The 25,484-nt window shown below is 35.9% G+C and overlaps 1 protein-coding gene across 3 annotated transcripts in view; it reads left to right on the top strand.

Annotated features, from left to right (window-relative positions):
• Positions 1-25,484, top strand: part of VWA3A (von Willebrand factor A domain containing 3A) — a 36,081-nt gene that overhangs the window by 8,936 nt on the left and 1,661 nt on the right. For all 3 annotated transcript variants that reach the window (XM_090151645.1, XM_090151644.1, XM_090151643.1), the window contains 20 exons: positions 1,566-1,660; positions 3,096-3,215; positions 3,331-3,405; positions 4,124-4,268; positions 5,224-5,422; positions 5,854-5,924; positions 6,889-7,047; positions 7,718-7,808; positions 8,880-8,990; positions 9,480-9,577; positions 9,729-9,881; positions 10,540-10,648; positions 11,253-11,397; positions 11,817-11,961; positions 13,850-14,001; positions 14,530-14,656; positions 15,227-15,324; positions 16,672-16,735; positions 17,938-20,480; positions 21,588-21,666. In XM_090151645.1, the coding sequence (XP_090007771.1) occupies positions 1,566-1,660; positions 3,096-3,215; positions 3,331-3,405; positions 4,124-4,268; positions 5,224-5,422; positions 5,854-5,924; positions 6,889-7,047; positions 7,718-7,808; positions 8,880-8,990; positions 9,480-9,577; positions 9,729-9,881; positions 10,540-10,648; positions 11,253-11,397; positions 11,817-11,961; positions 13,850-14,001; positions 14,530-14,656; positions 15,227-15,324; positions 16,672-16,735; positions 17,938-17,943 (2,163 nt within the window). In that variant the 3' untranslated portion in view covers positions 17,944-20,480; positions 21,588-21,666. The remainder of the gene's footprint in view (positions 1-1,565; positions 1,661-3,095; positions 3,216-3,330; positions 3,406-4,123; positions 4,269-5,223; positions 5,423-5,853; positions 5,925-6,888; positions 7,048-7,717; positions 7,809-8,879; positions 8,991-9,479; positions 9,578-9,728; positions 9,882-10,539; positions 10,649-11,252; positions 11,398-11,816; positions 11,962-13,849; positions 14,002-14,529; positions 14,657-15,226; positions 15,325-16,671; positions 16,736-17,937; positions 20,481-21,587; positions 21,667-25,484) is intronic.

Here is a 25,484-nt window from a genome sequence, read left to right as displayed (position 1 = left end):
ACTTAATGTTTTAGCATATGCTCAACTATTCTTTATACTTAGAATGAATTCTGAATATTGTGACAGCATGTTGCTGCAAATCACATCATTTGTATTAGTTGAATACTGAGCTGCACTTGTCTCTGCAGAGTCTTGGTCTCTATTAGTAAAAATTATTTTGTGTGTTTGATGAATACACCTTTTGCTGGTGTGCCTCCTGTGAGGAGAATGCAGACAATGTGTGACAGGGACACTGCAGTAGATGCCACCTGATTCTTGGGAAACCATGGCACCAGAACCTGGGTTCTAAATCCTTCTAGTGACAGCTTGCGTGAAGTTTTTTTCTTTCTTCTTCTAAAGTGAATGTGTTAGGAGGAGCAGCTGCAGTCTTCAGGCATTGCTGGGCATGTGTGAGCAGTGAATGTTCTGCAGTTTAATGTGAACGGTGAAATATGGTGGAGGGATTTGAATCCTGGGAAAAACAGGAGGATTGTGCAACATGATTTGATGAGCAGAGGCTCACAGTGCTTTCAGATCTAGAATTTCACAGCTTGCAATATGGACAAGACAAGAACTGTCCTCAACCTGGGGCAAAACGTTGTAATCACAAAGCCTTGTTGTGCTATTTGTTAGCAGGAAATTAGTGGGAAGCTTTTATGAAAGAGTATAAGAATGTTGAGCACACCCTGCCGTGTCGGCTAGGAAAGCTGGATAGAGTTCAGCCAATAAAGCTGATTTATCTGATGATACTAATTGCCACATTTAGTTTGACAAATCTGGGCAATACAATTCTTACTCCTTGCCTTCCAGTCTGCAACTGTGTGTTTAAACATTGTTTCACAATAGTCTTTAAGCCTTGATGGTGTGATTTCCATAGCAAGCAGTGCAGTGTTTGCATTGTAAGACTGAAGGGATCAGTGAAGAAAATTTTACAAGACAAAAAGTAGAAAAGCATCCAGCTACTGTCTCACCTTAGAGATAGAAAGATGGTGATAAATAAGAAAGATGCAGAGTAGGTCAGGTTGTTTCCTTTTGGGTAGCATATGCAGCAGCATCTACATTGCAGTGGCACTAGGTAAGTCTCTGGTAGTACATCTTATAGTTTCTTTCTGAGTTCCATGTCCCTTTTCTACCTTGATTTGTCCTCATGCATGTAATGCATACATATGCTTGCAAAGGTGGTATTCTGTAGAGTTTGGACAAATGGCCTTAATGCCTTCAAGTCAATATGATGTTAAAAAAAATGGTATGTGTTTGAAAATATTTTAAGTTTTTGTTTTAAGTATTATATTTTATTACAAATGTTACCTGAAGGTGGTTGGTTGTTTTATTTTTTCTGGCCATTATTTTGAATCATGCTAACAAGTGAAGATGAAGAGAATATTTTAGACCCTGTGTTGGGTTTTGTCATTTTATGTTCATCCCATGGATTGTATTCTGCTATCCTTACTAATAATAAAATGGTATCATTAAAATGAATGAGAATCATTACTATGTTTTAATGTTACTTCTGAATTAAACATTTGGTTACAAAATACTTGAAAATTTTTTATTTTTATCTTAAATTTTCTTTATTTTATCCACAGAAACTCCTTGCTAAAATGGTAAGAATCTATGAGAAACGAATTAACTGGCTGTCTGTTGCTAGCAGAAGAATTTGGGGAAGTGTTTGTGAGAAGAGGTATTGTATTCTGACAGTCCTGGTTTTGTGTATTGGTGGTGATTTTGTCAAACCCTGTTTTATGTGTAAATGAGCACTAAGGATCAGAGGGCACAAAACAGTCAGATGTAGAGACAGCAGTTGCAGATAGGACCAGTGCAAGCAATCCGCTTTTGACAACAGATACTGATATTCATTTATTTACTAATCTAGTGAATTTACGGTTATTATCCGTCTACAAAAAACTGCAATTTCCATCCAATAAGACAAGACTCTTAAATTTCAGTTAGCCAGCAAGTAATCCTTTGGGGAGTGGTCTGTCTTAAGTCATGTCTATACCTGGTGTTTCTGGCCAAAGGTGGTGTTTATGTCAACTCTCCTACCCCATCCTATTAGTATTGATACCCAGAGTATTTCTGTACAGCCTCTTATGGATTCATATCAGAAAGATAAGTTTCAACCTAGTTTCAAATTTCTGCCTTCAACTGAATTGCTTTGCAGTGCCAGATGACAAATGTCAATGCAGATTTACCAGAAAACTTCAGATTTTTTCCCTGCATGAGAATTGAGCTCTTTAACTGATTTTGTTTGAGGATCATCTTCAATAATAACAATAATGATAATGTTTATTAACAATGTGTCTGAATCTTTAGCAGAGGTTCTCCCACCCATCTTCAGTTGCATAATTGCTCTTATTGTGTTGCTTGTAAACACTGAATATGAAGTTTCAGAGAAGATAGCCTCGGCCACTGTTACTAGGGAACTCTTTGTTCATTCATCAAGGACTGAATTGTGTTGGGAACACCTGTTCCATTGACTGTCCGTAACATCTGTGATACTTTTCATAAGCATTGCTCCCAAGATACCCTCTTTCCATCCACGGTGACCATCCTGCATTGTCTTTACAAGCACAGCTTGATATGAGACCATACTGAAGATCATCATTAATACTTCATTTTTCCCAAATAATTAATATCTCTTCCAGGTTAAATCAATCAGTCGATGCCTGAGCAGCAATGTTTGTCAGTGACTTGCTGGGAGATAATTTACCATTTATCTTTGGAATGATACTGTGTAGCTTCCTGGAATGATGATTGGAGAAAGTACAATGAACTATCCAACAGCTCTTCTTGTTGGATAACAGCCAAGTTTCAGCCATGTTCTGGATATTCAAGTACAGAGAAGAAAAGAGGACTGATGAGGGTTCAGTAGCCAATATGTGCCTACATGTGTCACTACACTGATTATTGCATAGCTTAAGGAAGATAGAAATTTCTGTTAATATATTTTAAGAATCTCACTTTAGATTGTACAGATTATTGTTTTTATATAGATAGTGTTTATACATTTTTATACATAGCTAGATGTTTTCTTTGGTGAGCTCAAGAATGCAGTGAAGATGATAATATGCAATTAATTTTCTTTTCTCTTTACGAATAACGTGTTTCTTGTATAGGGTGGTTATACTTGTTGATATATCAGTGCCAAACTCTACGTGCATCATCCATATCCAACATTCTTTGCGACTTTTACTTGAAGAACAAATGTTAAATAAGGATTGCTTCAATATTATAGCGTAAGCAGCTACTTATGGTTGTTGTAAAATAAATATAACTTGCTGTTATATTTAATTTATATTCTATTTTGTTAATTTATAATAAATATAAATTGCTGTTTTCTTTCTCTAAAAGATTTGGGAGCCACATTGTGCCTTGGCAGCTGGAACTAGTTCCTTCCCAGCCTGAAAGTTTACAAAAAGCTTGGAGGTAGGATCAAATTCCTTTCCCATACTTAGGAATTAAGTGAGCATAGATACTGTAAAACAGACATCACAAAGAAATAAAATGAATCAGCATTCTGAATAGTTTAGACAATTCACAAGTTTATAATATCACAAAAAAGCTTCGCCATGAACTGTTCTATAGTGATTGTTATAGATGGTTTGTAGTGAAAACTCTCATAAAGTTCAGTAAGTCCTAGTGTCTTTGTATTTCATGTGTATGTAGAGTATGTCTGTACACAAATATAAAGGTTTTTAAGAAATGCACAGGTCACATAAGGAATTTAAAATTACTTCAAATGCAGCTGAGATCTGGAAACTAAACTGTTTTTCCCCATATACACTGAAACTAAATCTCATGTTCCTCTTCGTGGAGTTATATCCTCAGTAGTTTCATTATACCTCTGTGGTTTTCTTTTATTCCTGTCAGTTCTGCCATTACAGTTTTTTTCCACATAAAATTAGGAGGAAATTCTTTCACCTCTATGCTCTGAAACTTACCTTAAAAAATAGTTTGCTACGGTGAAAATACAGAAACTAGAACAAATGTTTTGAATCCTTGTATAATGTGGTTTTGGTGGCTGTTGTTGTCAAAAAAACTATAGATCCCAGAGCATTGTTATTTAAGACTCAGAATTCCCTTACTGCTTTTAGCAGAAACAAAAGCTTTTCTCAATTCACTCTTTGAAATGTAAACTTCTCAGGTGGGTATTGAGGTTGCAGTGCAGTGGGAGTAGGAATTTCATGAGTGCTCTCAGAAGAGCTGTGGAAGTAGACTTCAAAGAAAAGGATAAACACAAATCACAAGGAATTTACCTGCTGACTACTGGAATACCTGATCAGGAAACAGTGAGTATCTTTACAGGTTTTACAGTTCTTCTGTAAATTCCCATCAGAATTAATCTCAACTTTATTTTTTCCTCTCTTTTATCCTTTTGGCTATTTGTCATAACTTGTTGGCAGAATACTTCTCCATTACATATCTATGACCATACAAATGTCAGAATCTCAGATTTTTGTTTCTGCACTTACTGTGTGTTAGAAGTTCTAATTATTAATAGTGCGCAAATCAGAAAATTCTAGTAGTATTTCTAAGATCTCACTCCAACTCTGACCATCATTTCTCTACATATTTCTGAATGTGAAGAAACCCACTCACATTCCTCGTATTATATCATTTCCTTACAGGATCAAAGCCACAGATAACTGTACAGTGAAACTTCATAGTACACTATATAGAAACAGCACCTATTTTTAATAACAGTAATCCACTGCTTGGGTATATTTTTGTAGTGCACATGCTCTGTGGCTGTTAAGCCACTTCCATTGCCTAGAATGTCTGAACATGCAGTAATCCAATTGGAGTAGCCGTGCATTTACAATAGGTCTGTCTTGCCCATGTTGCTAAACTGGAAATTCTTCACAACTCTAAGAAATCATTAAGAACTGATGTAGAAAACATGAAAAAGAAAGATGCATAAAAAAATTCCAAATGAATTATTTTCATCTCTACTTCTTTGCAACAGCACATTTCCAGTTTGAAGTCCACAACCCTGTGTTTTTGATTCTCATAACTCCCTCCATCTCACTTGTAGGCTGCGGCATTGCTACTAGTAATAACAAAGACAGTAGGTTTGGAGTACATGCATTAGTTGAGGTGGCATTCAGCTCTTCAGGTTATAGTCCTGTGCTGAGTTATGCAGGTTAGGAGTGCTTGCTCATCAATTCAGGAAAAACTGAAGCAGATGGAAACTCATCTATGGTACAGAGAGACTTCTGATTTTGATTTATTTTTGCCTTATAGCACACAATCAGTGCCTACGTGGCTGAGGCTTGCAGAGGTTTTGACTTGCAGCTTCATGTCTGTCTGTTCAGTGTAATGGAGGATGCTGACTCCTGTGGGATTATTCCAGCTCGCTATGCTACCCCAACAGAAACTGCCATTGCTTTTAAAGAAATAGTACAGGCTGCCAATGGGAGATTTCATTGGTTTGGAGAAGCAGGTATGTGAAAAGGAGAGTCAGCTCTTAGTTCTTTATCATTCGTTAAATAATATCTATTATTGCATTTTTTACCTCTAATTAAGTTTAGTTTTAAGTTTAGTTTAGCACTGAGATATAAACATAAGTCTTAGTTTAATTAAGGCTTTTGGCTATCTAAGAATATTATAATGCAGCATTAATTTGAGTTTTTCTATTCAAATTCACTATTTTTTGCTATTTTATATTTTATATATTTTTTATATTTTATATTTCATATTTTTTATATTTTAAAGATACACATTTAAAATTTGTTTACTAGTGTAGTAGGCAAAGTCTGCATAACAAATGGGAAACAGGGCTTTTTTATTTTTATTTTTTGTTGTTGATATTTGACATACTCTACACTTTTCTGTATACTTAAAAATAATGATTAGCATATATTTGATTATCAGGTATTTTTGAAAGTGATGATATCACTGTTATTGTATCTGAAATGGAAAAAGCAAAGAACTACTCCCAAAAGGTATGAATTATATATATCTTTTGAAATTACGCTTTTCATCAGAAAAAAATTGAATAGTGTTTGTTCAACTGGAAGTGCAGAAAATTGGACAGCATGAAATTTCTTCTAAGACAGGGAGGAAAACTCGAGAATGTGAGAATGGCCACTTAGAGTAAACACAGACTGGAAAGCAGTGATACAATAGCACTGCAGTCATGGCTGTTAGAGTGTCCATGATTTCCTATCAAATATAAAGAGTTCACAGTTGAAGTGATTTTCCTGCTTGTTGCCAATCCTATGATAAGTTCTTCCCAAGTAGAATGATTTGTATACTCCTTTAAATCACAGCGTAGGAAAAGGTTGTCAGTTGCACAATACATTTCTCTAATATTAAAAAAAAAAAAAGGTTTCCTGAAGCATAGTAAGGGTATAGAACTAGACAGTCTCTCTCTCCATATTACATTCATTTAACTTTTTTCCCCAAGATATGTAATACATTTGCTTGGGCAGTGTCCAGCCTGGCTGTATGAAAGCTGTTTCTTTCTGAAGTGTGAATGGAAGGCTATGTGCAGTGAGATATCTGGCCAGAGATCAGAGCAAGTCTGAGACGGAACTTTTTGTTGGTGATGATGTGTTTTGTTTGATTTGTTTTGTAAAAAACAGCTGGTGAATATTCAATAGGATCTTAAGTTATTTGATAGCACTGTTTAATGGCTGAATGTATTTGGTTCACCTTCTGCTCATTTTTCCTGGGCTTTGTGCATATAGTGTTCCTTTTTCTTTTAGAATGTTTGCTCAGAGCAGGGAGGATTTGCTTCCCATGTGTTTTAGCAAGTACAACACAAAGAGGTTATGAGTTGTTAAGCATCACCTGGTTATCATTTTTATAATAAATAAAATGAATACCAGTTTTATTAAATACAGGATGTCTGTCTTTGAAGTGTCATGTTTATGAATTACTAAGCAGTGTGAACTTCCATTTCAGTGTGCGTTCTTAGTGGAATCCTTAAAGCCACGTTCAGGAGATCAGCCTGCTAATCCATTCACAGCAGAAGCAGGCGCAACCGTGGTTGTCACAAAAGAGAAAAGAAGGCCACAGAAGTTGTCATCCCCAAAACCTACAGCTCTGAGTCTGGCTAGAATGGTTTGAAATCCTTCACGGTTCCATTTTAAGATACAGTCTGTTTTGATTAGTGATATTAACTGGCTATCATATGCTGGTCTTTGTGAGAGAAGTGCTCAGGCTGAAAATTTGAAGGAAGTAATAACAGTACTGTGACTCTACTATGAATTTACATCTTAATCTGCATTCAAATTGCTACATAAAAAAGTACACCTTACTAAATCCTGTGAAGTAATTAAATATAACTGTAGTAATTAAATAACATTGTAGTATCTAAAATTGTCTAAATTGCCCCTCCTCTGACCTTAAAAATTCAGTGTTTAATAGAAGCAAAGGCAAAGCAGAAACATGCTTTATGAAGTTGCTTTTATTTAGCAAGTCCATAAATTACCATAATATACTCTCCTTCATGTCACAAAAATGCTCCAACCTCATCTGATTTTAAATATTAGCCTTCAGTTTAATGGCAGCAGAAGGTCTGCAAGAAAATTAAAACAGAGCAATTAGACTTATTAACCTAGCAAGAAATTACAAATTAATGTGTCATAATGGCAACCTGCTGGCTAGAAGAGCCAGAGTAAAACAGGAATTAGAGAATAATGGAAGATAGTTCCAGTTTTGAATAAGTTGGGCAATTATGATACTGTATGGTTAAAATACTTCTTAATTTTTTTACTCTCTGTGCTTATAGCACATCAAAGACAAACACTGTGCGGAGAGAAGCACCTCCGTAAGAGTACCGGCGTGGCGTCCCACCAGTGCAAAAGCAGAAATTCCACCAGGTCTGCATGGATGAGGGGCTTCTTGTCTTCAGTTTGTTTGGGAGATGCTAAAAATAAAGTATTAAATTAGAACTGAAGGATTTAAGTTTTTAGAAACACTAGCAATATTTATCTGAAGACAGAGCGATAGGGAACATTGCACTTTGTGAAATACCTCTAAATGAGTTGTAGTTGTAATCTATCTAGATTAGGAGAGGAAGAATGCTGCCCAGCTGTATGTCTGTTTCCATGTCATTTGATTGAATATCCATCCTGTATCAGAAAACATAGATATATGTAGTGGAAAGAAGAGCCTTCCTTTGTCATGCCTGAAAACATAATTAAAACCTCACCTGTCTTTGTTTACAATTTATACATTTTTTTTGAAGTCACAACAATTTAGAGATTTGTTATTAGTTTAATATATCATGGTTTTTTGTTAATATTCTTGTAAGCAGTTGTTCTTATTATGCTCTTCCACTTATTTATGATCCAGTAACAAAGGAAAACTGTAACACAAATGTCAAGTTATCTGAAGTGCTGCGTCCTGCAGCTACTGCGGGTGCATGGAACAGCTCTTAAATTGATTCCAACCCCTGGTGGTCAGTTCTTCCATTTTCATAATTTTCCTGTTTTGTTCTTATCTCTTTGCTAACATCTGCAGGGTTTTGGTTTTTGTTTTGTTTATTTGTTGAATTTTTGCATTAAATTTTGGCCTTTAATACTGATTGATTGATACCAAATACTTGATATTCAGTAACTTTTACAAATCTGGGTTCATATTTCCATATGAGGTGTTGTGTGCCATGATAACTGAATGTTGCAACAAATGCTTTGCTTGTTCTAAACCCCTAATCTTTTCAGGTTATCCAGTATGACGTTCTTACTGATGGTAATTTATAAATTGTAAAGATTATGGTTTGATTTGTATGTGACAAATTCAATAACATGGATTCTTCTTAATTGGTATCCAAGAAAATTAAGTATGTGTAACTGTGACAACTGAAGAACTGGATTGCATGTTGGAGTTTTATCCTCAGCTGAATGAAGTCATCATTTATGGTGTTGCTAGTTTTTTTTTTTTCTTTGTAGTACAAACAATAAAACAATGGCCTCAGGCTGAGAATAGAAGAAAATACAAACAAAGGAAACAGCCAGAGTGTTCTGTGTCAGTATTTTATACTGACAGAGGAAGAAATGTGGGTATGTGTTACCAAGATGTAATGGGTAAAGCCTTTTTACTGGCAGTTATTATAATATAAAACTGTTTGGATACTAAGTCACACATAATCAGCTGTAAATAATGAGTGGAAGTGAGTGTAATTTATCAAATAGGGGTGGATTTGGGGTTTTTTAATTTGACTTTTGGTTAAGTGCTTTGCAATCTTCTGGTCAAAGATGTTTCAAGGAAAAAACACTGTCATGCCTTAGATGACGAGAAGATATTGTTTGGATTTTTTAAAGATAATGTTGGAGATAAAATGACTTATTGTGTACTCCTTCATATAGAAATTTTGAATTCTTGTCAAATGAAAAATCATGTGTGAAATGCTTGGCGTTTTTTATTGTTGTTTGGTTTGTTGGTTTTATTTTACCAACAGGAATATTTTCATATGGCTCCAAAAGGGCTATGAGGTCATGTGTGCAGAGCTATGAAGAGGTAACCTAATGTTTCCAAGTATTTCTTGCTAGGTGCAGTATACCGAAGTTATCCAAAGACTGTTTGCATAAGAAAGCATGTTCCCTCTGTCAGATTGCCAAAAATAGAGGAAATCTGTTCAAGCAAAGAGGTATTTTGCTTCTTACCAATAAATAGCCATTTTAGAATTCTTAATAGGAATTAATGTGAACATTTAAATTGTGATTCTGTACAATGTATTATTACTTGAATAGTTCTAAAATTTACTAACAACCAGTTGCACCTTTTGTTTGTCTTACAAGTGGCTGACAAAGTACAGTATTAAAAAGCTTAAACTGGAATTGCCCAGACTGATGTTTGGTCCAAGCTGCACTCACCAAAAGAAAATTGTGGAGTCCCTGCACAAGGAAGTGTCAGCAAAGTACTGCACTATCTTCCCTAGTGTAGAAATCAATGTAAGCTTTTGTAGATTTTATGTACCTACATCGAGAGGCTTTGTATTTGCTAAAGCAGTGCATATTAATCAGTGTTTGTGAGATGCTAGTCTTATGTCCCCTCTACTGTTCCTTGTTTCTCATTCTAAACAAACATGCTAGTAGAAAACTAGAGAAGGTCTCCTATTCTCCACAAAAGATAATTAGTATATTTGAAATGTGAACAGCATGGGATCTTTAGAATGTATGGCTTCTCCTCTATTCATCCAGTATGAATAGTAACATAAAAGTTTATTTTTAGGGAGAGCTTTGGGAAATCATATGTGAGGGGAAACTACAAGAATGTTGTATATTGATTGATGTGGTTTGTGCAGTGACCAGAAAAACATAGGAGGTTACGGCTAGGATATTACTGGTTTATTTTATCTATAAAAGTGTCAGAAGGAGTGCAACAGATGCATCTCTCCAGACAAGTTATTTAATTTTGTTGCTTGAAACAACAGGCTGAAATAAGAACTAGGTTTTCCTAATTTGGGTAAAGCAGATGTTTAGTAGCAGCTGAGTCATATAAGTTTTTTTATGCTTTTTCATAGAGTTAAAGATTAAAAAAATCCTAATGCAGGTACTACATTCACAGCAATTGTTAATATAAGATGCTTTTGTATGAACAATTTTTCAGGGAGTTGTGAGACATCTGCAGGTTCAATCTAAAGAAATGGAAATCTACATTGAACAAATGGAGAAGGTGTTGCTACGCTATCTGCAGAGAATACAGTGGCTTCTCTCAGGTATTGCTGTGCATCTTTCCCATAAAGCATGACCTGTCATGTCTGCCCTGTGATTTGGAGCAGCATAATTGTAGAATTCCATTTCTTGATTGCTTTTTGTTTCAAACTCTGCTCTGGAAACCCAGTTTTCATTTTTCTTTCAAAAAACATATATATCTTGTTTTAGCAATAAGCTTTTGTTTGTAGACAAACCCGTTAATGAACTGTGTGCTTGGGACACGTTTTGAAATTATTAAAGTGGTAGCAGCTGCCTCTTTTAACATAGAATCATTGCTTTCAAAAACTGTTTTAATTTGTTACTCATAAATAATTTTGTGAAGAAATGTTTACTTTTTTTTTCTGTATTGCAAAGTTCAACCTGTTTTTAGTGCAAGTTGTAATAATTGGCTAGTAACTAATGCTTGTTAGTACTAGAAATGGTGGAAGACATTCCTATCACTAATCCTTGAACAACCTAGTTTCCACTCATATTAGAATTTGTTATGTAGAAATGCGTCCAGAATAACTCCTAAAGATGGAAGATTTTACCATAGGCTCAGTAAAATCATATGTTTAACATAATAAGTCTGTGTAATAACACTTAGTTTTAATAATTCTGATGCAGGAAGTCGAAGATTTTTTGGTACCATTTTAGAAGCAAATGTCTGTGTTTTGATTGATACATCTGGTTCCATGGACCCATATTTGCCACATATCATGAAGGAACTTACCTCCCTTATCTGGGAGCAGCTGAGAAAAAATGAAATCAGGTATAATAAACTGCTGATAAACACTGCACTGCTTCTGCACTACTTCTGTAATTAAGAAACAATACATAATAATATGTTAGGAAATACTACTTCTCTGAAAGAGTGGACAGGCACTGGAATGGGCTGCCTAGGGAGGTGGTGGAGTCACCAACCCTGGAGGTGTTCAAGGAACGTTTGGACATTGTGTTGAGGGACATGGTTTAGTGAGAACTGTTGGTGATTAGTGGATGGTTGGACTGGAAAAGACCATGGGTCTTTCAGTTGACACGGAATAACTTACCCTTTTTCTTACCCTTTATTCCAATAATAGGTGGTTGGTTTTGTTCATTTGTTTTTGTTTTCTGTTTCAAAAGTGTCTTATACAATGTGACTACTAAGACTGGTTAGATTTAAATGTTGTGGGCCATCTTTCTCCCAAGGTTTAACCTGCTGAGATTTGCAGAAAATATAGAGAGTTGGAGGGAGCATCTTGTAGAGGCAACTGATAAAACATGTCACGATGCTGTGCAGTGGGTGTCCAAATTCCATGCTCATGGTAATACCTGTATCCTTATGGCTTTACAGGTTAGTAAATTGTGTATAGTGTTAATAAATATCCAAATAATTTTCCAGGATGGTATCTCTGATAAAGCAAATTTTATTTGCAATTGCAGTGGTGGGCCTCCTGCAAGCAGGAGTGCACACAGACAATAGTGTTACATCTTTAATCCCCTATTGCCCAATGCTTATCTCTTTCTCCCCTGGTTCCTCATTGGCTGAGTACTGCAGGCTCACACTCTTTCGTGACGCTTCACTAATCATACAAATACCAAGTAAACACAGATCCTTGCAAAACAAATATCTTAATTGGTTAACTGCCTTCTAACAGTTGCTTTCTTAACAAACATCTGGTCATAAATTTCAGATGTATGCTTTACAACATAAACATAACCTCTTAGTTGTTTGATTACCCCCTAGCATTTGTGCCCTTTACACTGGGTCATTGTTCTGGTCTTCCATCTGTCCTTGCAAAGAGATAAGCTTGGAAGGAGGATAGAGGGGAGTATCTTGGAGCCTGCCTGTGGCATCCTAACATTCCCACAGAGTGGGATAGTTCTGCTTTGTGTAAAGGCCCTGACTCCTTGAAAGCTTGTTAAATGTATTTCACTTCTGCTGGCCTAATGAACAACCTTACAGTATGTTTCCTAGTTCAGAATACTATACCCACATTATTTAGAACATTTAAAGTCTACTGCAGCTTTGTGAGAAAGAATTTGTCACATAATTCGGTAACTATCTTTCTAAAATATGTTACTAATATGTATATGGTATTTCTACTTTTCAATCAGCTATTGCTAAGGATATGCTACAGCTTACTTCTTTAGATCAACTGCCCTTTTCAATATCCAATGCAGAAACAACATTTTATCCCAGTCCTACAATAGTATTTCGGAGAAGAAAAGGTGTTTTGCAGTGATAAAGCACTTCCATCTGACTGATAATATTTTAGGAAAAGTATTTGGTCACAACATGAAACACCTCTTATACTGAAAACATTTAATGGATCCGGAATCAAGCCGCAGTTTGTCTCCACAAGGCTCACAAATAGAAACATGCATTCCTCATTCTCAGTTTAGGAAAAATGTCAATAGTTGCATCAGACCTTGTGTTCAAACAGTCCCAGAGAGAGAAAACAGCCAGTACTGCTTATGTACAGCTGTGACTATGGGATATTTAGCATAAGACAAACAGGGATCTTGAAGAAGCAGTGATGGTTGGAATCACATGGGTATTGAGTGTGATTCCTGAAGTTCAGAAGCAGGGAAAGAAACTTCTCTTTTAAAAATTCTTAACACAGAAATTAACTGGCAATAACAGCTTAAAAGAGGAACTGAGAGAACTTGCAACTTCATGAGATTTAAAATTTAAATCTGCATAGAAATTTTAGCCTAAATTAGTGATTCTTTTTATTGGTACTTTTAAAGACTATTTATATACATTTTCTGGATTTCGTGGGAGATCAAGTGCAGTAGAATTGTAAGAAATGTCTACACAGAGGTTAAATTTGCTGAGCCAATTATTGTAGCAAGTTTTCATGATATAGAAAGGCCAAATTCTAATTAGCCTGATTTTCAGATATTAAGCATTTTTACTCCTCTAAAGTGTGATGAAAGTCTTCTGTCAGCAGTTCTACAGAACTAGTTAAGGGGATCTGCTCATCTTCACTTATTTCAGTAACTCAGTTTTTGATGGTGCTCTGCTTGTGTGTATTGTACCTCATGCTACAAATTATCTGCTTGTTTATTTTTATAAAGGTATATTATATATATTTGATTTAGTTCATTTTAGTGAAAAGGAAAAGACAGAACTAACTTGATAATGAAGCTGTCTTAAATTATTGGACTTGAATGTTTTCATTTTAAAGTATTACTTTTCATTTAAATATTCTAATTATTTGTTTTCTGCTTTTTAGAAAGCTCTCACTTTCCAGGGTGTAGAGGCATTGTATATATTGACTGATGGAAAACCAGATACCAGTTGCAATCTGATTTTGAAAGAAATTGAAAGATTGAGAAAGCAACGAGATATTAAAATCCACACCATTTCTTTTAGCTGTGTAGACAGGTATGTGACACATAGCAAGAACAAAAAAAAGACAATCCTTAAAATGATTATTTGTTGTCAGAAGGCAGAGTTCTCTGTGCATGCCATATGCTCAGTTCACTGAACAACAGGATTGAGCTAGGCAGACATTCATACCAGGAGTGGGGCAGGCTGTTCTGACACGTAGTTGCTGTGTGGCCTGCATCTCCTACATCTACCTTTTGGTTTTCTTACCCTTTGTGAAATATTATTGCCTTTCCTTGCCAACCAGATCTTTGATTTTTTTGGTTTAGCTTCTTATTTTAGTTCTGTTGGTACAATGAACCTCTTGTTAAAAAAAACTACCTGTCTACAGAGGTTATGATAACTAAGCAGTGTATATTCTTCCTTAGCTCTTCAAGGTTAGAAATGATACAGATACAGAAAACCAAGTCCTCCAAACTGCTTGTTTTGATTTAATATTTTCTTGAGGAATTCTCAGAAATTATTTTTCTATTCTTGCTTTCAGATAAATAATTTTCATTAGTGACATTACTTTATTATTAACAGAGAAGCGAATGAATTTCTGAAGAAGCTTGCCTCCCAGACAGGAGGGCGCTACCACTGCAATTTTGGAGACATGGATGGACAATTAGCAGCACACCGAATGCTGACAGAAGGATTCGATGATGAGGATGTATGTTAAATGGTTTGGTTCTTGTTGGATTTGGTTTTGTTTCATTCTGACTTAGCTCTTCATCTGTAGTCAAACTGCATTTAAAAGAAAAATCACTAGAAGACTAAGACAGGACTCTTACAGTGCTTCATATTGAAATCAAAAGGAGAAATCCTAATTTCTGGCTTGGTGTGTCTGCGCGCTGCCTTGACCAGGTGACCAAAACTTTGAACAAAGTGCATAATGCAATGTATATTTTTGAAAGAGAAGCAGAAACATCCTGTATCTGGACACTTTTTTTTTAATCAACATCATCTTCAATTACATTTGTCACTGTAAAATCCTCATACAGTGTTTAGCACATTAATGTTATAACAGGAGATCTTAATGATTGCCACAGTAGAAAATTCATTAATGAGCAGAATCTTATTTAAAACAGAGTTTCTCTGCTCTCTGTTTGTAATTCCAAGGCCTCTGCAAACAGATAGGGGTAAGGAGATGTGCAGCTTTGGTTCAGTTCATTAAATATGTAGAAACTGAAAATAGGAAGTAGATGCAGGTTAAAGTGGATTATTTTAATTCTGTTTTCAGGATCCAGTTTTCCCATACTTCGAAGGAGATGATTTAAGGAAACTTACTGAGGAAGTAGCAAAAGCAAGAGGTTTTTTAAAGCAGGCAAAATCTTTGAGGTGAGTATCAAGAATCTTCCAATAATTTTTATTTCATGAAGTAAAAAGGAGATCTGAATTCCAGTGTCTACTACTTGCAATAGCATTGCTGTTTCTTCCTTGTACTACCAATTGTAGTTTTTTTTGAGGCTTGGAAAATGGCATGCAAATGATTTCTCTGCTTTAGATGGATTTAATTTTAAAGTCTTATACTATTAGCTACCATCATACCATTGTGGTCCCTCCAACACTTATATCAAGGAGAAATTACATTAGGTTGTAATCATATCATATGCCAAATCATTATATTTCTCTATGTATAGATTATGAAAAAATAAAATGTCTTTTATAGTACGTCTTTCTTTAGGCTGACTTCTTACCCTGAAATGCATATTATATTTATTTTGCAAAATCAACATAGTTTCCTTCTATCTACCTCACCTGATTTCTCTAACCAACCCATCATGCACTCTGTCTGCTGGAATTACATTGTCACGTGGAATAATGTGAGATCTGTTCGTCATCAACCCATCTGCTTTTCAAGTTACCATCCATCTCCCTTTTTCTTTAAAGACCTCTAAAATGTCAACAGTCTTTTTTCCTCTGAGGATTACCTAAGCCTTCCTCTTCATTATTCTTTCATGTTTTGATTTACCAAAGGATTTGACCAAAATCTCATCTCTCAATCTAGGTCTTTTTCTGTTTTCCTAGTTAGTATGACTCTGTACCTTTTTCCTTTTCCCTTCAAGTCTTGGGCCTGCCAGATTTTGTCCTATCTTCCCCTCTTTCCTTTCAGTTCTTTTCAATTACCTTATCTCTCTGCATGTTCAGGTTTTTTCTCCCTTAGTTTTCCTTTTCTTTTTAGCATCCTCACATACCACAAAGTTTCTCCTTGCCTTTTCTGTTAACAGTTATTTAACAGGTAACATGTGATGCCAAACAGAGGTATCCCAGTGGACTCAAAATGTACTGAGTCAGTTCCTGAGAGCAATATAATTGTTAGCACTGCATGCCATCTGTATCTCAGCCAACTGAACTGGCTCAGGTGGCACACTGTTTCCTGCTGCATCTAGTGTCATTCAGAGCTGTGTTTGGTACCTGCCTAGAACCAAAGGAAAGGACAGTAAAGTTGTGTTGATCGTTATGTTCTTTCATGGTTACACTTCCTAACTGCCAGAAGCAGAAAGTGCCATTTTTTTAGTAATAGCAGGCAGAAGTGCTTGTAGAGAGATTCAAAATGCATTATACCTCTGCAATAAAAAGATTTTCTGTGATACAAAGACATGGCTAAACAGACTTAAAAAGCTACTTTATATCTTCCTGAAAAGCTACTGTAATTGTGTGATTTTTTTTTTTTCTTTCAAACAGGCTATTACTACAAAAATGGAATATAAACCAAAAGGACAGTTCTGTCTTTAAAAACAGTGCTCAGGTAAATAGTCACCATAAATCATATTTTATACATAGCTTAAAAATTTCATTAGAAGGGTAACATGTCATAAGCTTACTGTGAAGATTATTAATAGGAGTGACATTTTTCAAACCTGAAAATTTTGCAATGATTTTAGTGCTTAGCTGAGCTGGTTCCACAATATAACCTAATATACACAGAAAACAGTTTAAAGAGAACTATGTTGTTTGGGATTAAAGAAGCTAGGCACATGTGTTTTATGAATGGCTTTGTTTCTTCTAAGAGCAAATGGCTAAGCACATTGGAGGGTCAGTATGTGATGTAGTGGCTGTAATAAAAAATGCTACATGGGCTGCATGATTTATCATTCAAATGAATAATACTGATTGGGAAAAGATGCTATTAATAGTAAAGACAGACTCAGTAAACGCTGTACTATTTTTACAAGATAGTGGGAGAAGTAGCTGGACAAACCAAACGTCTCACAGAGTCAACGTGCTACTTCTTAATTAGCAAATTAAAAAAAAAAATCCTGGGTGTGAATGTAACAATACTTTCTTGGAGTTAAATGAGAAAGGCAAGAACTGGCAAGCATTTGTCAAAGAGCTATTTGAGGGGAAAAAAGGGAGACAACCACAGAGAGAGCTGCAGTAGAGAACTCGAGCCTATCAGGTTGTTCATCAAGGATTGGGTGAGGCAGATATATTTTCAGACTGTGTTTAAAATCCTTGTTTCTACAGCTGTAGTTTCTATTTTGGTTTACAAACATTGCCCAGTCATTCAAAGAGAAGAAAAAAGTCCAGTCAGACTTGCTGCTTCACAGAAAATAAAATCTGGAGCATGTTCAAATATGGGCAGAATTCACAGTATAAGGCCTGGCCACTATGAAGGGATGTTTGGAGAAGAAACAGGATAACCATCCTGTGTAGTAAGCAAGTTGTTACAGGCACGTAGAGACAGAGGCTATTGTTTCACAACCATCTCTGTCTTTGATACTTCTAAAGTGAACTACTGACTGTAAAGCACATTAGAAGACATTCCTGTTAATGTACTTCAGGAAGTACATAATGTTGTAGCGTAGTTGAACACATAAGGTAAATTGTTAGTTACTCAGGTTACTTTATATAGTTTCTCCAGTATTCTTTTTTCAATTGTGTCTGTGAACTTATGTGATTTATATATTTTGATGTATTTAAAAAATTATTCATATGTTTGACTTGTAGGATTAAAATTTAGGCCAACAAAGGATGTTGAAGATGTTCGGAGTGGTACCACTAGCCTGCTTCACTTCATTGCATATTTAAAGCTTCCAGCTTCAAGTATAAAGAGGGAAGGATGTACTCTTTTTTTTTTCCTCTAAACTTCTGGCAGAGGAGAGCTTACAAATGATAACTGTTGCCATCTTACTGCATTTACAGGTGTTGCAGAACTCAAAGTAAATCAAGACTTGAACTCTCCAAAGTCTAAACATAAACAATGGATAGTTTTTAATGTAATGAATATAAATTTTAGAGAATGTAGTGGTTTTATAATGTAATAGTAGTTGTACAAGAACCATACCCCTGTTTCTCCACAGGCTGGGAAAAATTATTTCACCACATCACATTAATAATTGCTTCAATCAGTTGATGGTATGTCAAAGGTGTATTTTTTTGGCAGTTGGTTTGAGACTTGTTTGCTGGTGCTCTCATCACTAACAGATGTGACAGATGGCTGTGATACTAGAAAGAGAATTCTTTTCTTCAGTTTTGAATAAGAAATCCAAGAAATAACCCTAGTGCAGAAAACAAAGCTTGGAATGACTTTGCTGAAAGAAATATGCTAATAATTATTTTTACTCTTTCTGTGTTATGTGGCAGTAGAGAAGGATCAGAGTGGATGATTCAGAAATCATCAGGCATGGGAATAAGGAATATCCTGATACTGATTAACACCTGGTTATGTTTGTATAACCACACGCTGCTAATCTTCAAAGCAATTCTGTTAAGTTCTTGTGCACTTCCTTTCCTAGAAAGATTAAAAATGTTTCCAGTGCCATTTAAGAAAATCCAGTATTGAGGCACATTTTTTTCTAGTTTATGAAATACACATTTTTCTAATGAGGAACTCAGTGGTGACAGCTCATTAGCATTTTGTAGGTGTTTACTTTTGTCTTTCAGAGGGCTAGAAATTCATGTTTTTAGTATATGTAATTTTAATGAAAATTGATCCAGACTGCAAAATTCAGATACATGGTCTAAGTTTTTTCAGGAGCCATTCACTTCTCCTGAGTGCCAACTGATGGGAATGATTCAATAATTTGATATGGGAGATAGTCTCTTTTCTTTTCCTTCTTCTGTTTTATCTCCATAAATAATTAAAACTTTTTTTTTCCATCACAGAAGTATCTTTTTAGTGTTGTATGTTTTGTACCATCTTACTCCTGCCTTCCATGTTAGCTCCAGCCTACTGTGCCTTTTTATCTGCACTCTGCCACATTGTGCTAAGCATCATTTTCTGTGTTTCTTAATAGTATATTTCAGCATATTTTCTATGTTTTAGTATGTGTATCACTGCCGAGATGCTTTGGTATAAAATCTTGACTGTAAATCAATAGGATTAATTGCATTTTTATTGGATGTATATACATAATAGATGCTGATTACTGACAAAAGGAGTGAATTTGTTGAAAAAGTAAATCCAGGCAGAAGAGACAAGGTTTGTGTATTGCCAACAAGAGATGCTTATTTATTCCTTGACAGATTTAAGAAATGTCTCAATGCTATAGTGTATATTTTGATATTGTTATAGAGGTCCTTAGGAGGTACCACTGACTGTGGTACATTCAGTGATATCATAGACTCTCTATGAAATAAGAATTAAAACATTTTAGTGTGTTGTGTTAGATTGCAGTCTGGCAAACCTCTAATTTACAGCCTTTTTTTTTTTCTGTATGGTATTTGGTTTTTGTAGATTTTACTCATTTGAAACAACTCAGTTTATCCAAAGTCTCATATCATAGACTGATCATAAATGAATCTATATAATCCCGAGTTCACTGCACTGTATATAACATTCTAAAATTACATGTACTAAAAACATTGCTCATTTGTTTGCATTGTTCATAACTCTTTTTATCTTGAAATGCTTCCATGTTCAGGCTGTAAACTTAAATATGTAGGAATTCAGGTATCTTCTGCTTGCTGGTGCTGTGAGCTAAGAGTTTCTGTTCAAGAAAAATGCAACAGAAAAGGAAAGAACAGATGTTTATATTAAAATTTGTGTATCTAAAAGAGTCAGATGTTGCAGTATGTAGCCATTGTATTCCATCCTTTTTGTTTTCTGAGGGTTTTCATCCAGCCTCTTTCCATACTTCTGAGCCGTTGCAGGTTGACCAGTCCTGCTGCCTACTTAGAACAGCTCGGTCCTTCAAAATACAGTTTCTGTCTCCCACCTATTGCCTACCTGGGTCAGCAGTGATGACTAGATTAATCAAGTGCTCTGTTAATGAGCTTTCTATGTTGATTTGTCACATACATGTTATTTGCTTTCCTGGTTTATGCTTTCTGGAATGCGATTTACTGTATTCAAGATACAATAAAAGAGGAGTTTTATAATTGACAAAGCTGCATACTTTTCTGCCATCTTCTTTGTAAGTCATGTATTTTCTGTGATTCACTAAATATTCTGATTTATGTGCAGTGAATTAAAGTGAATTAAACCAGTTGCTACCTTGATGTTCTCAACCACCCATCAGAAGACTGCAGTAAGAATTGGTAATCTCTGTGTGAGTACAGATGTTCATATTAACTTACTATTTACTGGCAATTCTGGAACTCTTTGTGTGTGTTTCAGCCATACCTGCCTCAGGGGAAAACAGGCTGTATCTGACAGAGAGCTTTTGAACTAAAAGGAAACCTTATCTTTTTTTTTCTGCATATATACATATTTCCTTTGTTTTTCAGTTTTTTTTCTGTGACTTCTGCATCTAAGAAGCGAAGATGTCATCCCTGTTCTTTAGATGGAAACATGCCTGTGTTCAGCAGAACGAAGAATTTTTATTTATGATTTATTTTGTACTGCTTTCCTTCAAATATTGTACAACCTATCCCCTTTTTAACACCTTAGAGATCATAAGGGGCATGTTCATTATTGCTATTACAAGATGCTTGTTTTTTTTCTGTAATTTCACCTTAACTTGGCAGTGTGGTCTCAGATGCCATTTCATTTGGCCCGTAAATCAGTCCATCTCTGTAGCATGCAAAACAACCACAAATGCAAACTAAATGGGAGCCTAACTTGAAAAGCACTTTCTGTGGCATGTTCCAAGGTTGTATTTTGTAGTATTTATGCATGCTTTATTCCGTCCAAGAGGAAATGGTGAAATATGTAGAATCACGATACAAGTAAATACACGGACACAGGAAAAAGGAGGAGACAGTGTGAGAATGCTCATGTATGTTAAAGAAGAACAGAGGGATTTCAAAGGAATCTGAGAACTCAGGGTTACAGCTAGCTGTCTGACACTTAAACTAAAAAACCTTAATTTTTCAGGCTTTAAGATAAAGATGTTTAAAGTATTAGATATGCTTCTTCCTAGAAGTACTGTATCTGATGGTATTAAAAAGAAAAAGCCAAATGAGAGATGAAAAAAACAGAGCATAGTATTATATCTTTAATCAGTACATGTGTGACTGAATTGAGTTGTTATACAGAAATTTTTAATTGCATTGTTCTCTTCTTATACAGAAAAAATGTCTTTACAAAGGCAAGTGATTGAAAAGCACAGTGGTGAATGCTTATATCTTTTTGCCTAACAAAAAATCAGAAGGAACTTGCTGCCCAAAGGTTCTTAATTTAATCCTAGCATATCATTGTTCTCTTGCTGTGTTAGGTACAGAAAATACGCCTTCTGTTAATAATGGGAATGAGAATCTGCATATTTCTCTGATGAAATTACAGCATGACCACAGGTAAGGTGTTAGCCTCTGTATCTCACTTTTCTAAATTAGCAAGGGCTGTGAAGAATGTTGTGCTATCCTACAGTACTTAATGTGTCATTTGAATGATGCATACTTTCAGTATGCATCAACATCTGTTGTTGCATTAATACTGTGTCTGTTTCAAGTGCTTTAGAAACAGTGCATACAAATGTTTTTTCTTCCTTTTGAAAATGACAGTTTTCCTAACAGTATTAGTAAGGGCTGAAAAACAAGTGCTTTATCTCCTATTTGCAGTACATAAAATTGAAGAAGAGTGTCCATACCTTTAAGTTACCTGAATCTTTCAGATTCTTCAAACTCTGCATAAGGACTTTTTATTCTTTATTATATAGAAAGAATTTAAGGTCAAATGGCATAGATTTTTAAGTGGTCAATTAAAACTAGACTAGAACAGCAGTCGGTATTAATATACTTTGTTTATACTACATTGTATAATGTCACATATCTAAAGACTAGTATCTGAAACTAAAGGAAGTGATGTGAAAGATGTTACCAAGCACTAGTCTTGAAGTGTTGTACCTTTTTCTTTGATTACCTCTCAGCCAACTGAAATGAACTATTGCTTCCAAATGCTTTCTGTAAGCCACAGTATCCAGGCTGTTTCTAAACTCATCTCCTTTCTAGCTCAGACAGGAGCACCTCTTCATTTTAGTTTTACATGTAAACAAACGGCACTACAGCTCATAAAAAGAAGCCCTCAAAGTGGCTTATCTCATATCTCAAGGCTTAGTATACCAAAGCAATGAGCAACTTCTATAGATTCACTGCAGTCCTTTAATGTTGGTCTCTTAGTACTTCCATGTTTTGGTCCCTCATCGCTCTGTAAAGTCACAGAGGCTGTGTAGGTCTCCTAGCTCTCTGGCCTGAGTAAACACCATCATTTCATGCTGATTTCACGCTGGGAGAAGAGTGAGACAGGTATAATATCCTCATGCCCTGTTTGCCACAAAGAACTTGAGTCACTTGAACTCAACCAAAGTCAGTGGTGGAGCATTTAAACCAGATAGCAATTTATAGTACCAGTGATGACCACAAACACTCAGTTTCATAGGTCACTCCTGATGCAATCAGCCTTTACCTCACTATACATACTTCTGCCGTCTATCCTCTTTGGTCATCACAGCTTTTGATCTGATTACAGTAAAAAGAAATAGGATGGAAAAGAACAACAGTGTGGTTTTCTGACCACTCTTTTAACTGGTGAGACTTCTGAGGCTGTCTCATGGTGAGATGGCAATGTGTCCCTTGTTCATCGTTCTCATACATATTAGGACATGGGCAGAGAAGATCAGGTCTGCATCTGGTTTCAGTATAGTGCCCCATGTTCATCTTAAAATATTGTTCTCTCTTGTTTCAATCATGTTATCTCCTTTTTCTCCTTTCTGTCTCTTTAGATTTTTCAGAACATGACCTAAGGAAGATCCCCACCCTTTTTTATAATTCTATCAAGCTCTCCTTTTTCTGGACAATCTCAATAACCATTTTATGTGAGCAACTCACTTGCCACTTCAGTCTTTCATGTCTCACTCCTGTTTTCTTGCCTTAGCGTGGACATTCTCAGCTCAGTGTAACTTCAGGAGAGAGCTCAGTCTCTTAAGCTTTTCTGCTGTTCTTCTGCCCTTGGGCACTTCAGAACATGTAATCCTGCCTATGACTCAGGACAAACATCCGGTTGTCAAGTTAACTCAGACTTATGTCTAGTTCTTCATGCTTAGGTTACATCTCTGCTAAAGGCTCCTTTCTGTATAACAACTTCCACACAATTAAAAGCTCTTACTCGGGTTCTTGTTATTTCACAGCCAGAGCCAGAGCTCTACTCCCTTCCTGTAGCCTGAAAATGCAGTCCTGCCTTGCTCATAGCTAACTGTTGTTCTCCTGTCCTGTCACTCTCTTTATATATCTTTTTGATGACTTCTATTGCTTCCACTTTTCTGATGTGTCTTAATTGCTGATACATGCCATTCCAGATGGCGAATGGACCATCATCCAAGTCATCACCTTAAAACTCCATTGCAAATCCTACAGTAGAGACATAGACAAAGACCATTGTCAACTCTGACAACCACTAGGCTCTCTCCTCTCTCTAGCATCTCTTCTTATATCATTAAAAAATAGGTTCACTGATGAGGGATGTATTTATTTCTGAAGGAGTTGCCAGAGCATATGTCCTTTGTGATTTATCTTTTAAACTAAAAGAAATAATGTGCAATTGTATCCATAATACAACCATTTTCAATCTGATAGCTGTGAGATTGTGTGTGAGGTTCATCTTCCTTTTTAAGCTTATGAATATTTTATTTCCTTTTTTTAAATTATTATTCATTTCTGTCTTTATTATTTGTCTTTTCTTGTGCCTCCAGTGATGAACTGGAGACTGGAGTGGATTTGTAACTTTATAAGTTGACTTGTTTTATGTAGTCAGAACTGTGATAAGAAACAATAATGGCCTGAGAGATGACTCTCCAAAGGAAGACAATTTGGCAGTAGACTCAAAAACAAAAATGCCTGGGCCTCAAGGTAGAATACAAAGACAACTCTTAGCTCATCCTCTCTAGTCTGGCTTTCTATTTCTAAGATTCTTTTAAAGTGACCTGTTGCATTATTTCCTTCTCATTTTGATGACAGGGTGGGCTGAAAACTTGAGCATTATAAAGAAAATAAACTATATTATCCTTTTAGCAATACCACATCCCTCTGTGGTCCAGCATTCTGGTCTAGTATTGAACGTGGAGGTTGGTGGCCCTGCATGTGGCAGGGGGGTTGGAGATTCATGATCCTTGAGGTCCCTTCCAACCCTGGCCATTCTGTGATTCCGTGACTCTGTGATTCAGCACTGGTGCCCACAGCACTAGGTGGGAACGTGTGTTCCTTTGTGTCCTGCAGACATGCAGCATCTTGTCTCAACCAGGCTCTGGATCCTACTCACTCAATTCAGACATATCAGTGGTCCTATCAGCATACAATTTAAAATCAACTTGTGTAAGTGTACTAGATTCCTCTATGAAACATTGCAATTACTTTTCAACATTGCTTTACAGACTGGATGTGAGTAATGTTTTGATAAACCATCATGACACTTCAGAAATGTGAACTGTCTCTGTAAACAACGTAACAAACTTTCTGACACCTTTCTGCTGTGTTTCTTCCTGTTGAATTTTCAGCAGCCATCTCCTAAAAGTGCTGCCTGTTTGCTTATTTCTGTCTGCCTGTATGAACTGCAGATGGTCACAGGAGAAAAGGTGGAAGCTCTGTATGAGCTGTCATTCCAGACCCAAAGTATTAATGCAGCAGTATTTCTTGTTGTAACTTTAGCTTCTATTTCTTTCAACAAGGCATAGCAGGATTTAGGGAATAAAGTACGACTACCTGTATTCTTAATTAAGAGTGAGGTACAAAATAGCAGTTCTGGAAGCTCTTCTGAATTGGCTCCTTATGGCCAAAGGGAAACCCAAAGTCAAATTAAAGCACCCCTTGTTGATTTTCACTGAGCAGTACTGACCAGGTGCTGTGACTTGTGGAGTTGTTCTTTAGTGGTCCCAGAATTGACAGATTAACTTTCTCAGATAAAATGGTGAAACCTATCAGTGCTGTAGCTAGCTCAACAGAGAGAATTTAGTATTCCTGAGGATTTTACTGATCTGGGTTTTGCAATCTGAGAAGTGCAAATTTACTTGACAGGTTAGAAGATTCTAATGCAGACTGTAAGGACTGAAATGCATATATGTTGTACTAAAACATGTTTGTCTAGGTGTCGGTCTGTGTGCTTGTCAACACATGACCATTAAATT

This window comes from Phasianus colchicus, chromosome 16 (assembly GCF_987193195.1).
Source record: "Phasianus colchicus chromosome 16, bPhaCol1.hap1.1, whole genome shotgun sequence".
In the NCBI taxonomy this organism is placed as follows: domain Eukaryota; kingdom Metazoa; phylum Chordata; class Aves; order Galliformes; family Phasianidae; genus Phasianus; species Phasianus colchicus.
Note: the sequence above shows the minus strand (reverse complement) of the source record. Positions and strands in the feature narration are given on the sequence as shown.